This window comes from Siniperca chuatsi, linkage group LG10 (assembly GCF_020085105.1).
Source record: "Siniperca chuatsi isolate FFG_IHB_CAS linkage group LG10, ASM2008510v1, whole genome shotgun sequence".
NCBI classification, from domain to species: Eukaryota; Metazoa; Chordata; class Actinopteri; order Centrarchiformes; family Sinipercidae; genus Siniperca; species Siniperca chuatsi.
The window spans coordinates 24341663-24355690 of NC_058051.1; the positions used below are offsets into that span (position 1 = coordinate 24341663).

A 14028-nucleotide genomic window follows, 5' to 3' on the forward strand; every position below is an offset into this window, starting at 1 on the left:
GCCCTCCTGCAGATCAGTTTGCAGCACTAAGCCACAGCTTCATCCCAGCACCACAACAAATTACATAACACAGCCCAGCTGGTTAATGATGCGCCACAGAAATCAGCCGTGTGAAGAAGTCACAGCATGTCATCTGGGCGACCTGATGTCCCGCGTGGAGCGGAGCAGCAAACTTACTCACACAGTGGCAGCTGTACGCTGGGCGCTCCCTGGGAAGTCCGGACAGTGACCAGCACTCGGGCAGATGACTCACTGTCTACGTTTCTCCTCTAGTTAAGCGTCTAACTCCCTCCCTCTCCCCCCTCTCTTTCACAGTTCTCTCTCTCTCTCTCTCTCTCTCTCTCTCTCTCTCTCCAGCTTCAGTCAGCTCTCTTGCTACTTTCCATCAATCGTTCACCTGCTGGACTCACTCTCAGCTCTTTAGACTGTCGCACACTCCCAGTAAGCATCCTCTCTGCCGCTGATTGTCCTCCCTCACTCTCTCTCCTCCCACTCAGTCTCTCACACACACATATGTGCTCTTCAGTTGTCACTTCCTCCAACTCCACCCTCTTTGTCTGTTCTCAAGCTCTCACACACAGTGTGGTACTTGTCCAAACTCTAAACCACCCACCCACCCCCAACCACCAATACCACCACCACCCTTATCCCTTTCAAAGCAGGAAACCCTCCCCCCATCATCCATCTAGGGGACAACTGAAGTCTGCCGCTCAGAAAGTGAAAGGAAAGCATGATTAGGGAAAGGGGGGTTGCCTTCAATCCCCACACTGCCTCACAAGCCATCTAGGGCTGTTGCTGTGGCAACCACATCAGCCAGACGTGAAAAAAAAACACCCACATGCACATTAATTTTAATTATGATATGACTTGAACAAGGTGATTATGTCCAACATCCCAGAGGTGAACAGGCATCGCAGCCTCCTTAATGCTAATTGTGCAGCATGTGTGGAAAGGGTTTTAATTACTGTAATGAGTCTCATTCAATCCCCAGTAAACATGTGTGTTTCTTCCACTAAGCTACCATCCGCACTTCCCAGCAGACCTGTGACTAACGCCACCAATAGTGCCTTTTCCTGCTAAATCCCTGCTAAATAACATTCTATGCAGTGAGAGTGTCGACTCATCTGTCCTTTTCTTAGACAGCTTGTCAGTGAAAAAGCATATACCTAAGACTAATGTTTGTGTGTGTATTTGTGTGTGTGTGTGCTGTATGTGTCAGACATGAACAGATAACACGGGATTACAGCACAGTCCTCATACTGCGCACCATTAAGAGCTGTGTATTGTGATAAACAAAATAAATAATCCTCTCTCTGTCCAAAGCTTACTGGTAAAAAACCCCAACTGTATTATATCATTGAACAAAACTTTAACATTGTCCAGATTAGCAGTAATTTGTTGAGGCATCCTTTTGTAGTGGGACAATAATCTCTTTCTATCTCTCTCTTAAATCCTTGAGCAAAGACTGCAGATGTCACATATGCGGATAAAAAAATTTTTTGGAAGAGCTCAGTGTGGGGTTGAAAAATTAAATTGTTGTCTGGGAGGGCTTTTGTCAATAACACGGATCATTGCAGCTGGTTCCTATCAAATCAAAGCCACATGCATTTAGAATAAGAGTCTGGAACCTCACTGAGGACTCAACACTCTTGTATGCTGACGAAATAATACATTATAGCAGAACAAGAAGAAAATCCCAAGCCATGTAGAGCTTTATTTTTATCTCCTGTGGAGGAAGATAGTTGGTTTTATATTAATAGTATCCTCCCTGCTCCAATGTCCTCTGCAGAATCCCACAGCAAATCCCTTCTGACCAGCCCCCACTGCCAGGGATTCCCATCCCATTAGCCTGGTGAAATGGCCTGTGGTCATTCCCCTCTCCTGCCCCCAACCCTTATCCTCTGAGAATTGCTGCTGTCCCGAAATTTACCCATCTCCCACCCTCTCTCCACCTCTCTCACTTTCAGCAGCTATTTCTCAACCAAGACAAGTTAGATAATGATACAAGACACATGCTCGAATAATGGCTAAAGCTAGCTGGATACTATAATTCCCAAAGCATTAGGGTGAGTTAAATCAAGCGTCAGCAAATGTCTGTTCATTGTTCATCAGGTTTCATTAATATATTCAAATTTATCCAAAAAAAATTTTTAGTTCCTTCTGATTCAAACTCATGTTAATATGCTGAACAAAATAAGCTCAGTGAGCAGCAAAGAATGTAATCTGTATGAAATGTGCATGGGAGGCTGTGTGTGACCAGCCAGTGACCCCCAAGGGCAGTTAAAGGTTTTGGACTCCAATCACAGACACATTATACACCAGCAACATGTCAGAGGTCTCCAGCAGGCAAGATGGCTGCTGTTCTGAAATATGAATGAATGGTTATTTATGGATAACCATTGAGTGTCTCCCACAGGTTGAGATTTAATTGCTCAACCTCAGGGGGAAGAAGGGGACGGGGGAAAAGGGAACAGGGAACTAAAAACAGCACTGTGCCGCTAGCGTCGGCTTAAAAACAGAACTGAATTCATGAGCTATTCAATGACTGGTTTTAATTTTTTCACAAATCTCACAGACTCTGCCGTTCACTTAGTTTATCAGAAAAATCACTTGCAGTACATGATAAAGTAATAAATAAAATAAATATTTTGTTATGTTATAATCTATGTCAATCAAAGATTCTCATTGTTCCTGTAGCAAAATGTTGGATGTAGGAGGTCTGAAGGTTTTCCTGCTGTTTTTAGATTTGTTTTGCTAAAACCCGCCCCCAGTCACTCTTAAACAAATTGGCTGTGTTAATCAAGCCCACAGTTTGTTTGCAAGGCAAAGTAGGAGAGCCAACTGCTTCCTAACTTTTGTAGAAACTTTACATCCCCACCATGATTTCTCTGCAGTACACCTGAACCCCACTGTGACTGTGATTGGGACTGGTTTGATAATCATGCATTTTTTAAAATATCTTGTTTTGAACTGGGTAATTGGGCTACTGGAGGGGGGGGCTTAAAGCAGATATGAAAGGTAAGCATGTTCATGATTATATTAACTATGGCCTCTTTTTCCCACAGTAGATTCTCTCCTGTTTAACCAGCCCAGTTGGGTCAGGTGGTGACCACAGAGGCACAAAGTAAATAATGTCCATGTCTTTAAATTTTGTTTTTCTTAACATAATTAAAATAAAATTACCAATGCGTTGATACAGTGGAACCATGGCAGTTTTAACTATTCTGCAAATACACTGAGAGATGATTGTTTATGAAAAATAAGAAGCTCTGTGAAGCTGTACTTAGGCACAGCGGTGCTGTGGCTAAATGCTAATGTCAGCATGTTAACATGCTCACAATGACAATGCTAACTTTCTGACATTTAGTAGGTATCATTCTTTACCACATTTCCACATTTTGTTATTGGCACTAAACACAAATCACAGCTGAGGCTGGTGGGAATGTCATTAGATTTGCAGGAATTTGCAATTTGTTGCAAAGTATTGAACAAATAAAATTTTGACGTGATGGTGGCGCTAGATGAAAATTAGGATGACCAAGGCTATTTATTCATCCTGACAGGGACATGAATGTCTGTATTGGCAATTTCATGGCAATTAATACAAAATTTGTGGAGACGTTTCACTAATACCCAAAAATGCTGGTGGTACAAAAGCAAAAGTCAGGGGATCACCAAAGTCATTAGGGTTCCTCCTCTGGGCACCATGAATGAATGTGCCACATTTCACAGCAATCCATCCAATAGTTGTCAAGATATTTCACTTAAAATAAAAAACATCAACCTTACAGTGGCACTAGGGTAAAAGTCAAGGGATCCTCAAGGGGCCCTACTCCCTCGTGTTCCTTGTTTCCCTACTTGACAAATACAACACATCCTTTGTCTTAACAAATTTTCATGGCAATCCACTCAGTTGTTGAGATATTTCAGAATGGACCAAAATCAAGGACTGAGTGTGTGTGGCCTAAAAAAGGTTACATTTTGCATTGGAATAAATCAAAATGGATATTCCTCTGAAATGGTCTCTGAGTAATATGACCCTAATACCTCACCTCCTTGTCAGCATCCACCTACTGAACCAGAGGTTTGACCTCAATTTATAAGCACTGTTGACAAACCCCAAACTCAAGTTATTTAACAAGTAAGCTGTTTATAATGTGTGTGAAAATTTACCTCAGAGGTCAGACATCAACACATTCTGCTGTGCTGCTCAGTGATCTCATTACCACTATGTCATCATATGACTGACTGCCACTGCCACAAATAAAAAATGTTATGTTAAGATTTCATATGTTTAAATTTTTTATTTTGGTGGAAGTTCAGCAACATAAATATATTGTATGTAATATGTAACATAACATTTTATATGATCTTCTGAGTCAGCTTTATTTAAGTATCTTATTCTGTGTGTGTGAGAGGGAAGTAACAAAAACCTCCTCCATGACTTTCCCACATCTGTTTTGGAAAATGCAAAACCTTCAGGCCATTTTGTCCTATAGCTATAAAAGTTACTGCTGCCACAATCAGACAAAAGCAAATATTGGACAATATTCAAAAAGCAGATAAGTCTGAGAAGCTGTTTGTTCCCCAGGGAACTGAACCTCTAAAAGTCCTATACAAAGTCAGATATGGAAATTCTATTCAGTAGTTCTTATAAATACGCTAGAACACACCAACTGTTTTTATTTGAAGGTATGAGCACATTTTTATGCTGTATTACTGTATTCAAAGAACAGACAAATACAAAATAGCTATACAATCAAATTCTACATACCAGGAATTTTAAATAATATCTGTAGGATCTGATGCATAAGGAGACTCCTTGATGGGTTTTCTTGAGCCCACACCTCTCCTGACAGCTGGTCATATTCAGTATGCATTAAAAGGCCAGGTACAGCAGGTGTTTTTGAATAAAGCATGTTCACACTACCAATAGGTCCCGATTGCCATCTTAGCAAATCACACTCGTGCAGATGTGCCTTTTCAACAACAGAGGGTCACTGCGGGATCACTTTGTGCTCTTTTGTGTTTGATATTAGAGCTACTAGTGTATTCAGTGATATTAAACTTCATGAAGTTTAATCTATAAAGTGTACATCCCTCCTATCAAGACAAGAACAACCAAAGAAATAAGATCTCAATGTGCAAAAGAATTGGATCATACAAGAAATTTCTTTCCCATGGGAGAGAAAAAACAGGAGGAAAGTGGGGAATAGAAAGTCTCTTCATCCCACATGGCTTACCATGTAATCCTCAGCATGACAGGTGTCAATAAACAGGTTCCACAAGGGATATGCACATCCCCATGTATACTCAGGGATATACCCATACAAAAACACAAGGAATAAAGACCTTGGCTGCCTCTTCAATACCTGAGGCTCTGTCTTCCGAAGATACTGCAGCTGCAAGAGACTGTCTGAGGGCAAAGAAGTGAACTTTAAAAAAGCTGGCAGAACAATTTTGCCACTGAAAAGCTTCAAGAATCAGATAAAGTAAAAGGGAATGCCCTGTCAAAGTTGCCCAGCACTCGTCTCAACCTTCAACAGCCTGCTGACACCTGAGCTTTATGTTTTTTAAGACATCTTGTGCTGGTGCTGGATGGTGGATGACATGTTAGGATTTGGATTATTGAGACGGGTAGAACCAGGGGCAAGCTTGTCACTTCTATATTTGGTCCGACAGCAGGAGACTCACAGAGAGACAGTCTAGTCTGATCGGGCTTGACAGTTTGCTCTCCCACTATGTCCTCTCTTCCAGACAACTCATCTTGATGTACACAGATGAGCGTGCACAAGCAAACTGACACCCAGCTCGGCTTCACCGTGCAGTGGTGAGCGCATGTGCAGAGTAGACACGCAGAGGATGATGCAGAGTGACATCTCCTGGGAAATCAGTGAACACAAACAGAGGAGTGTTTACAGTGACACCTCTTAAGTGTTTAGATGCAGAAACGGGACACAAAGGATGAAAGAGGCCTAGAATTTAGAAAGCATCATAAAAATAGAATGACGAATTGCATCACACAATTTGGAATAAATAGCAAGGTCCCTCAGCAGTATTAAAATAACCTGTTTTTGGAACAGCATCATCCAATGAGCAAAACAATAGATATTTGATCCTTGTAAAAAAAAATAAACACACTTTGAGGAAAAGTCTCTTGAGATTCTGAAGTTGCCAGTTTATCCGACTTGAGGACCAATTTATTATTATTATTACTATTTTTTTAATTATTAATGATAGGACTATTGCAGACTGCACCTGCACGATGCATGTTCTCAACTTTTTACCACTAGAGGGCAGAGGTTATGTCAGCCCAAACCAACACAATCAACAAACACTGCTGTACTGTTCTGCTCAAATTTAAAGATCCCCTCCAGACATGTTTTAAAACACATGAAAATACTCTTTCCTACAAAAAAGTTAAATTACCTGGTTGAAAAAAACATAAAATTACATCTACTTCACCCTCATTGAAATATCCATAATCTATGAATATGCAAATATTTTTCATTTCAAAACTTGAATTTCAAAACTATTGGACACAAGATGTCTCTTAAGTCCATTCTCAGTGTATGTGTGCATGAGGTTTCCACATCATACTTCTGCAGGTTGCATATTGCCAAACTAGCTGCGATATCACAAAATGATCTTGTGCAGGTGTTAAATTCAGATTTGAGGTGAGCACAGATAAAATTTCCTCATTCAGGAGATGAATGTGAAAAAGCCTTCTAGCATCAAACTACACGCAAACATCATTCTGCACAGTGAAGCTCAAACATCCAAGAGAAGTAACAATGAGCAAAACACAGTTGAGAGGGACTTTTTTAGAAGAAACAAAATTAATGTGATGATTTAGAGAAAATATTCTCTTTTGTTTATTACTGCATTTAAAGCAAAGGCTGATATCCTAACTGATGTCAAGTTCTTTAATATCTAGCCTGAATTCTTCCTTGCTAGCAAAAGAAGCACCTGAGGGTGGTTCAAAAGTACAGACCTGTCCTGCATGAAGGTCAGGTGATCTGTAGCATGTATTAGATAGTGGGATTAAACAATGGGCAGGAAGTAATACAATGGACAAGTTGCCACAATAATCCATCATGCTCCTGGGACAGAGGGGCATCTGGATGTATGTACGTATGTGTGTAGGAGAGACAGAAAGAGAGAGGGTCTCATACAACATCTCAGTATAGCCCTTATTCACACCAACCCTCCTCTCCCATTTACTCCCATCAAGGGAGCTTAGCAAGACTAGAGGAAGATTACAACCAATTACAAGCTTTCCCCAGAGAGCGTGGAGACGGGGCTTGAGGATCATCTGATTATTGTGTAGGACCCACAATGACCAAATGGAAGATGGTCATTTAACATTTAATCAACTACAAGAGTTGAAGGATCAAAACTGAACAATTCCTGACATTAAATACATGTAACAGATTAGGCGTCATCACTCTTTGAGTACACATACAGTGTGAGGATAATGAAATTTTAGTCATAGGTTCTAAGGCTCAGAGAGTCTCGCACCAGCCTACTTGTCTGACATGCTTCCAATCTATGAACCAGGATGGCCTCTCATGTCCTCTGGCACGAGTCTTTTAGTTGTTTCAAAGTGCAGGGCAAAAACTTTTGGTGAGGCAGCTTTTAGTTTTTATGCTCCGAGCCATTGGAACGGTCTACCTGAGCATCTGAGAGCAGCTGAAAGTGTTTATATCTTTAAACCTAAACTTAAAACCCACCTCTTTAGCCTCGCTTTTGGTTAGAATATTTTATGGCCATTAATTATTTTATTTAATCATTTATTTTACTGTATTCATGTTTTAAAATGTTCTACTCCCTCTTATTAGTTGTATTTGTCATTGTCTTTTAGCTATTTTATCTACTTTTCATTATATTTTATTATTGGTTTTATTATTGGTATTACTACTACATTTTCATCATTTTTATTTATCTTGTGTGTTAGTCTCAATTTGTTTTCCTGTTTACATTTGTACTGTCTTTGCACGGCATTTTGCTGGGTTGTGCTGTTATAGTTTTGCCGTCTGAAGATTTAGCTCACTGTTATAATTTCCAGTCACATTCTGTCCAACATACAGTACCTGGAGGAAGATTTTGACTTTGGCTCTCCCAGTTTGTAGAGGTTTTCTTTGAAATTATTACTTTTGTCCTGAGGCTTAACAAAGTGAAGAATCCTTTCTAAAATGATCCTTTCTGTTTGTGAAATATTTGATGCTACTTTCACTGATGCCTCATCCTAGCGCCACAGGTTTCTTGTTTGAAATTGATCTGTCCTGCTGGGTATGAACACTGATGATTATGTAATATAACTCAAGTTCTATTAACACAGTGGGAAGGATCCTCCAGATTCATTAAACAGTGTTTGTTGAATACCTCCTTGCTTTGAAGAAGAGCATGACTCTGACAAAGGAACATGGCTGAGAGGACCAAGTGTGACTTTGCTGAACTCAAAATGTATTATGTTTTGCAGCCATCACACTTTACTGTTCTCTTCTTTCTCTCCCTGTCATGTCACCTCATCCACTCACTTCCTTGCTCCTTCTTCCTCCTCTTCACACCCACAATTCTTTTATCTCCTGTGCTGTTTTGTATCCTCTTTTAGATTCTCCTCTTCATCTATATTTTGCTCCAGTTTGTCTCCTCTTCATCTTCTTCACTGCGAGCTGTAGTTGTTCTGTTATAGTTTGATGCAGACTGCAGTCCTCGCGAACAACTGCTGAGTAATGCAGGCCTAGCCGGTAAGAGAGATCCTCCTGTATCTGTATTCCAGAGGGAAGGAGTGATGATACTGTGGCAAGGCACTGTTTAACCTGCTGCAGTCAGACAGAGGGGGTTGAGGGCTAGACACTTGTGTCACCACACTTAAAGCATTCAGAAATGGAGTGGTCTATCTGCAGTGGCAAGAGGTGTGCATGCTCAGCTCCCTGCCTGCCTCCACGTGCCACTCACAGCATCATTCCAACTTTGCCAGCACTGCAGAGATGGCAGCAAGGACAGAGTATCTGTTTCCCCATTACCCATCTGCTCTCTCTTTCACTGGCTTCATTCATCTTACTTACACTCTACTGGGTGGACTGCTTCACACATATAAACCAGTCTGAGTCAGTGACATTGAACACCACTCCAGAGATCTACAAGCGTTAAGAATTGCAATCCATTGTGTTTGTTTATCAAAATGTAAACTGATCAAAATTTTAATGACTAACTGATATCAGATAACAAATTTTCACTGGCTCAACGTGCTGTCATAATTTACCAGATTTAATGACAAAAATGAAAGAAGAAAAACTCACCATATGCTTCTGGCCTTGGAGAATGTCTTGTCCACTCTAAAAAACAAACAAACATAAAAATACAGCAATTTTAAACAGTACTAATGAGATACTTTTTACCTACAAGTTAAAACTAATTTCATGGCAAGCTGGTTGTCTTTGTTTGTTGTAAATCTGTTAAAAACAACTAAAATTGACAGAAAAACCTGCTTGGCAAGTCAACATTTGAAAGTCTATGAAAACAGCAAAGTGAGAAATTCAACATTAAACTAACTCCACAAAAAACACAATAATTCTACTTTAAGTCATCATATTGGCAAGAAAAACATGACAAATTAGAATACATCAGCACCAGGTGGCATATGACTGAATCCTACACTCACTAATTGTTTCCAAACTCTTTTTCCCAGACTAATTTAAGTGTGCACAGTGCAGAGGGATAATGGACCATCCTTTCCACTCACAGAAAGTCCACTAAACTGAGAGAGGTTGGTTATGCAGTGGACTGGGTTACCCTCAAATAACTCCTGCCATCTGTGGAAGAAGCATTTCCAAGGATGAAAGGATAATTACTAGCCTGGTGTTTCCTTAAACAAAATGAATCTTGTCCTGGTTTGAATCCACACCATGAGGCTCATTACTCACTGTCAGTCAAGAATAAACTATCATCTGTCCTTAAGTCACTCAGGATAAACAGATTTGAGCAGTAATCACTGGAAACAATAACCCGATGATGCAGAGTTGGGCCTCAGCTGAGAATGCAGATTACCATTTCTGCCAATAGATGGCACTGTGTGTGCAGGAGAAATATCAACATCATGTATGGTAAAATTCATTACAGACTAGGCTTTCCCTCTGCTCATAAACCAGAAAGTCATTTAGCCTGATATTGAAGTCACTAAGGCAGCATTTTTAACAACCTGACACACAAAAAGGACCAAATACTTTTTCTCTGTTTCTAATCGGATAATATCACAATCATAAACACACACCACAACTTCTCTTGGGATGCAGCACTTAACTTCACTGGCAAAAACAAAGTGGATATTTGATACTGATAACCACACAATGGCCCAGTGAATGACTCATGGCTGTAGGCCTTTCGATAGCTGGTGGTGGAGACACGGGGAAAAGGGAATGTTTAATATGTCTCTCAGGGCTCCTGCAGCTGCCGCCGGTGCCGTATATTGACCCCTCAGAAATTCTCAGGATGATACACCACCAAACAGCATAAAGGCAATACATAATACAAATAATCCAGAAGCTGTAAAGCTGTTTTTTCCCCTTGCTGTTCCCCCTGTCTCCTGTGACTGTATGTCCGTTTTCATTTCTCAAGCCAAAGCTGCTGACTGCTATCCACCATGTGTCTCCCAGTAGAGCCACCAGAGTTCAGCCCTCTTACTCATCTTTCCCTGGACATGATTAGTTTGCATGACACAGCACCACCCGAAGGAGCAAACTACCAATTCTGGGAAGAGAAGTGACTCTTGCTGTATCAAAAATATGGGCAAAAACAAGATTAAGAATCTACAGGCATGCTAAGAGCTCTTTGAGGCTACACTTAGGCACAGTGGTGCTCTGAGATAAATGCTAACTTCAGCATGCTAGCATGCTCACAATAACAATGCTAACATGCTGATGTTTATCAGGTGTAATGTTTCCCATGTTCACAATCTTAGTTTAGTGTGTTAACATGCTAATATTTAGTAATTAGCACTAACCACAAATTACAGCTGAGGCTAATGGGAATGTCATTAGTTTAACAGGTATTTAGTCATAAACCAAAGTATTGGACAAATTGAAATTTTAACCTGATGCTGGCGTAAGATGAAAAGTCAGAATATCACAGAAGTTATCACAATTCATCCTGAGGGGAATATGAATGTCAAAATTTCATGACAATCTATCCAATAGTTGTTGAGACATTTCATTTAATACCACAAATATGGAGCGCCTTGGTAGCATGGCTACAGCACATGCCATATACCCGCAACGTTGCCGGTTTGACTCCATCCTGTTGCATGTCATGCCCCTCCCCCCTTCCCATTTCCTGACTGCCTCTTCAGTCTCACTCTGTCCAATAAAGGCAAAAAAAAAATATCTTGAAAAAGACACAAATGTAAACTTCATGGTGGCGCTGGAGGAAATTCATTAGATTACATCATATGGGAACCATGAATGTCTGTACTTTTGTGCCAATCCACAGGATAAGCGAATACTTTGACACGCGGGTGGTGCTAGAGGAAAGGTCAGTGGATCACCAAAGTTGTTAGGATTCATCCTTTTGGCATCATGGATATCTGTACCAAATGTGTACATACATACATACATACATACATATATATATATATATAGACTTATTATGATATTAGCATGGCTAAAAATAAAAAAATACAAGCCCACGAGTCATGCTACAGATTACAGATGTAGCTTCTGTTTTCATTCACATAAAAGAAAGGCCTCTAAGTTTGCACTTCTTCTTTTGTTGTGAGAAATTCTCAAAAGATAAATGAAAGCTTAAAACTTCCTCCTTCTCAGAAAACTGTTATTGAGAGGAAACAGGCCCTGGAGGGGGTGTTCATTGTGCTGTAGAGTTACGAATCAACAGACTTGTGTTGTTACAGTATGTTGTCACCTGATTGTCCTCAGTGCAGAAGATCGCTCATCATTTTCAACCCCAGGCCTCCATGTGACATGTAATGTCACTGAGATGGATTTCATGGTGCTGTTCTATCTCAAACCTCTATCTCAGTGTTGATTTCACTGAGCCTGACAGACACATGTGTGCAGATAAATCAGAGCTCCACCTTAAGTGGAATGCATACTGGTCCTTGGGAGAGAGCCAAAATACTTGCTGGCTGTCGGCTCTGCTCTTGCAAAGCTGAGTGTGAGGAGGGTAAAGCTGTTTTCATATGTACTGCATCACTAAGAATAACATTTTCTGAACCTCATCCTGTATTGCTCACCCATTCTCAGGTTTCATGGAATTCCCATAAAATGAAACACCATGGTGTGTCGAAATTATTGGATAAAGGCTCCAAACTGAAATACCAAATTTGCAATTTGCAATAAAACGTACCTTTAGCTACAAAACAGAACATGATACCAAAGAGCTGAGACCTCCTATCAACACACTGAATTAGATAGGGGATACATTTGTAAAAGATTTGTTATGATTATGAAAGGAACATGCTCTTCTCTTGTGCTAAGCTACTAAAACATGTGCCTACATACACATACAAATATTGCATTAGTCTGACATCTTGCTACAAGCTAAAGAAGGGCTATGTAAGCTGTCTGAGCGTACAGATAAAGAAGAAGCAGCAGAGCTGAAAACAGCGAGATGCGAAAAACTCATCAGCCTTATCAGCAAAACAAAGAATATTCTGTCCTTCTCTGAGACAACAACTGTTGGAGTGGACTAAAGTAGGCTATAAGAAATTTGCCTGTGCTAATGCATTTACAAGCTATGAGTCATATTTGCACATTCAGATCTCACAGTGAAAACAATGTGTGTAGCCTAGTTTTTATTTAAAAAAATACTAGATGAACACGCACATTTAGGAATGCAACTTTGCACAGATAGGAATTATAGCTCAGGAGGTGGTAGCCAAATACTGGCAAATTGTTTTTCATGCTTTTTCTACGCTCTCAGCTCGGTATCAACCATGAGCTGGTTTCCATGGAAACAAACATCAGCAAGGGATAAGAAGGCTCAAGGCGTGTCCTAGAAGCCCTGGGCCATCACCGTGTCAGCAGCCGTGACAATTAGTTCATTCAACTTAATCTGACTTTAAGCGCAGCTCATAATTTCCACATTTCTTCCCTGCTAAACTTTTAAACATTTTCTTCACTTCAGAAATTAGCTGATGCCTGTGGTGTATATCAAGTCAGCAACAATGCTCATGGCAAGTAGGTCACCAGACAAAATCCAGCTGGAAATCCAGCTTAAAGCAAACAAATTTCGTTCTTTAGCTACCAATCTGCTGTTCTTGCAGTTCTAATTCTATATCTGAAATATAAGAAGCACTCTAAATTTAGGATAATCCAGATGGCGACAAACACATATGTAACCAAATTATCTTAAAAGGTCTGGGACTATACCTGAATGATCACACCAGCCGTTCAATATTCCATTCACAAGCCTTTCAGGATTTAAGCTTTTAGATGCTCACTGTTTGTATAACATCGTTGCTGTTAGTCAGCATATTATAACACAAGAGCCATTTGTATTTGTAATGAATGCAGTGAAAATAATGCTGAAAATATGATCCCAGTGAACCCATTCCTCTTCCCTACAGCTGCAATAAATTCTCGTGGAGTCACGGTCAGTGTTACACCCATTTCACCCAGCACAAATACAGAGCATGCTCGCTTAAGTCCTCCAGTTTTAGGCTGAATACTCTGCAACCAAAACAGGGGTAAAAAGGTCACGTAGCCTACCTGTGGTCCACCTGAATACACCTTTGATTTAAATTTTGCACACACTTGGCCATAGTTGTAAGCTAGGAAAATAACCATTATAGCAATATTAGAGCATTAAAGTCCCACTTAGGTTGAACAATCCCAAGAGGTGAGTGAGCTAACACACTCACTATGACAATGTTAACATGCTGATGTTTACCATGTTCACCATCTTAGTTTTGCATGTTAGCATGCTACCATTTGCTAATTAACACAAAACAGAAATTACATCTGAGGTTGATGGGAATGTTGCAAAAAAGAAAAAAAGTAAATGCGAATT

At 40.2% G+C, this 14028-nt stretch overlaps 1 protein-coding gene across 16 annotated transcripts in view; it reads right to left on the reverse strand.

The window, feature by feature from the left end:
• Nucleotides 1–14028, reverse strand: part of rap1gapa (RAP1 GTPase activating protein a) — a 42651-nt gene that overhangs the window by 23190 nt on the left and 5433 nt on the right. For 12 of the 16 annotated variants that reach the window (XM_044211417.1, XM_044211413.1, XM_044211422.1 and 9 more), the window contains exon 2: nt 9306–9341. In XM_044211417.1, coding sequence (XP_044067352.1) covers nt 9306–9341 — 36 coding nt within the window. Of the gene's footprint in view, nt 1–177; nt 337–9305; nt 9342–14028 lie in introns of those variants that run through there. The other 4 variants (XM_044211430.1, XM_044211426.1, XM_044211429.1 and 1 more) reach the window with 2 other exon arrangements.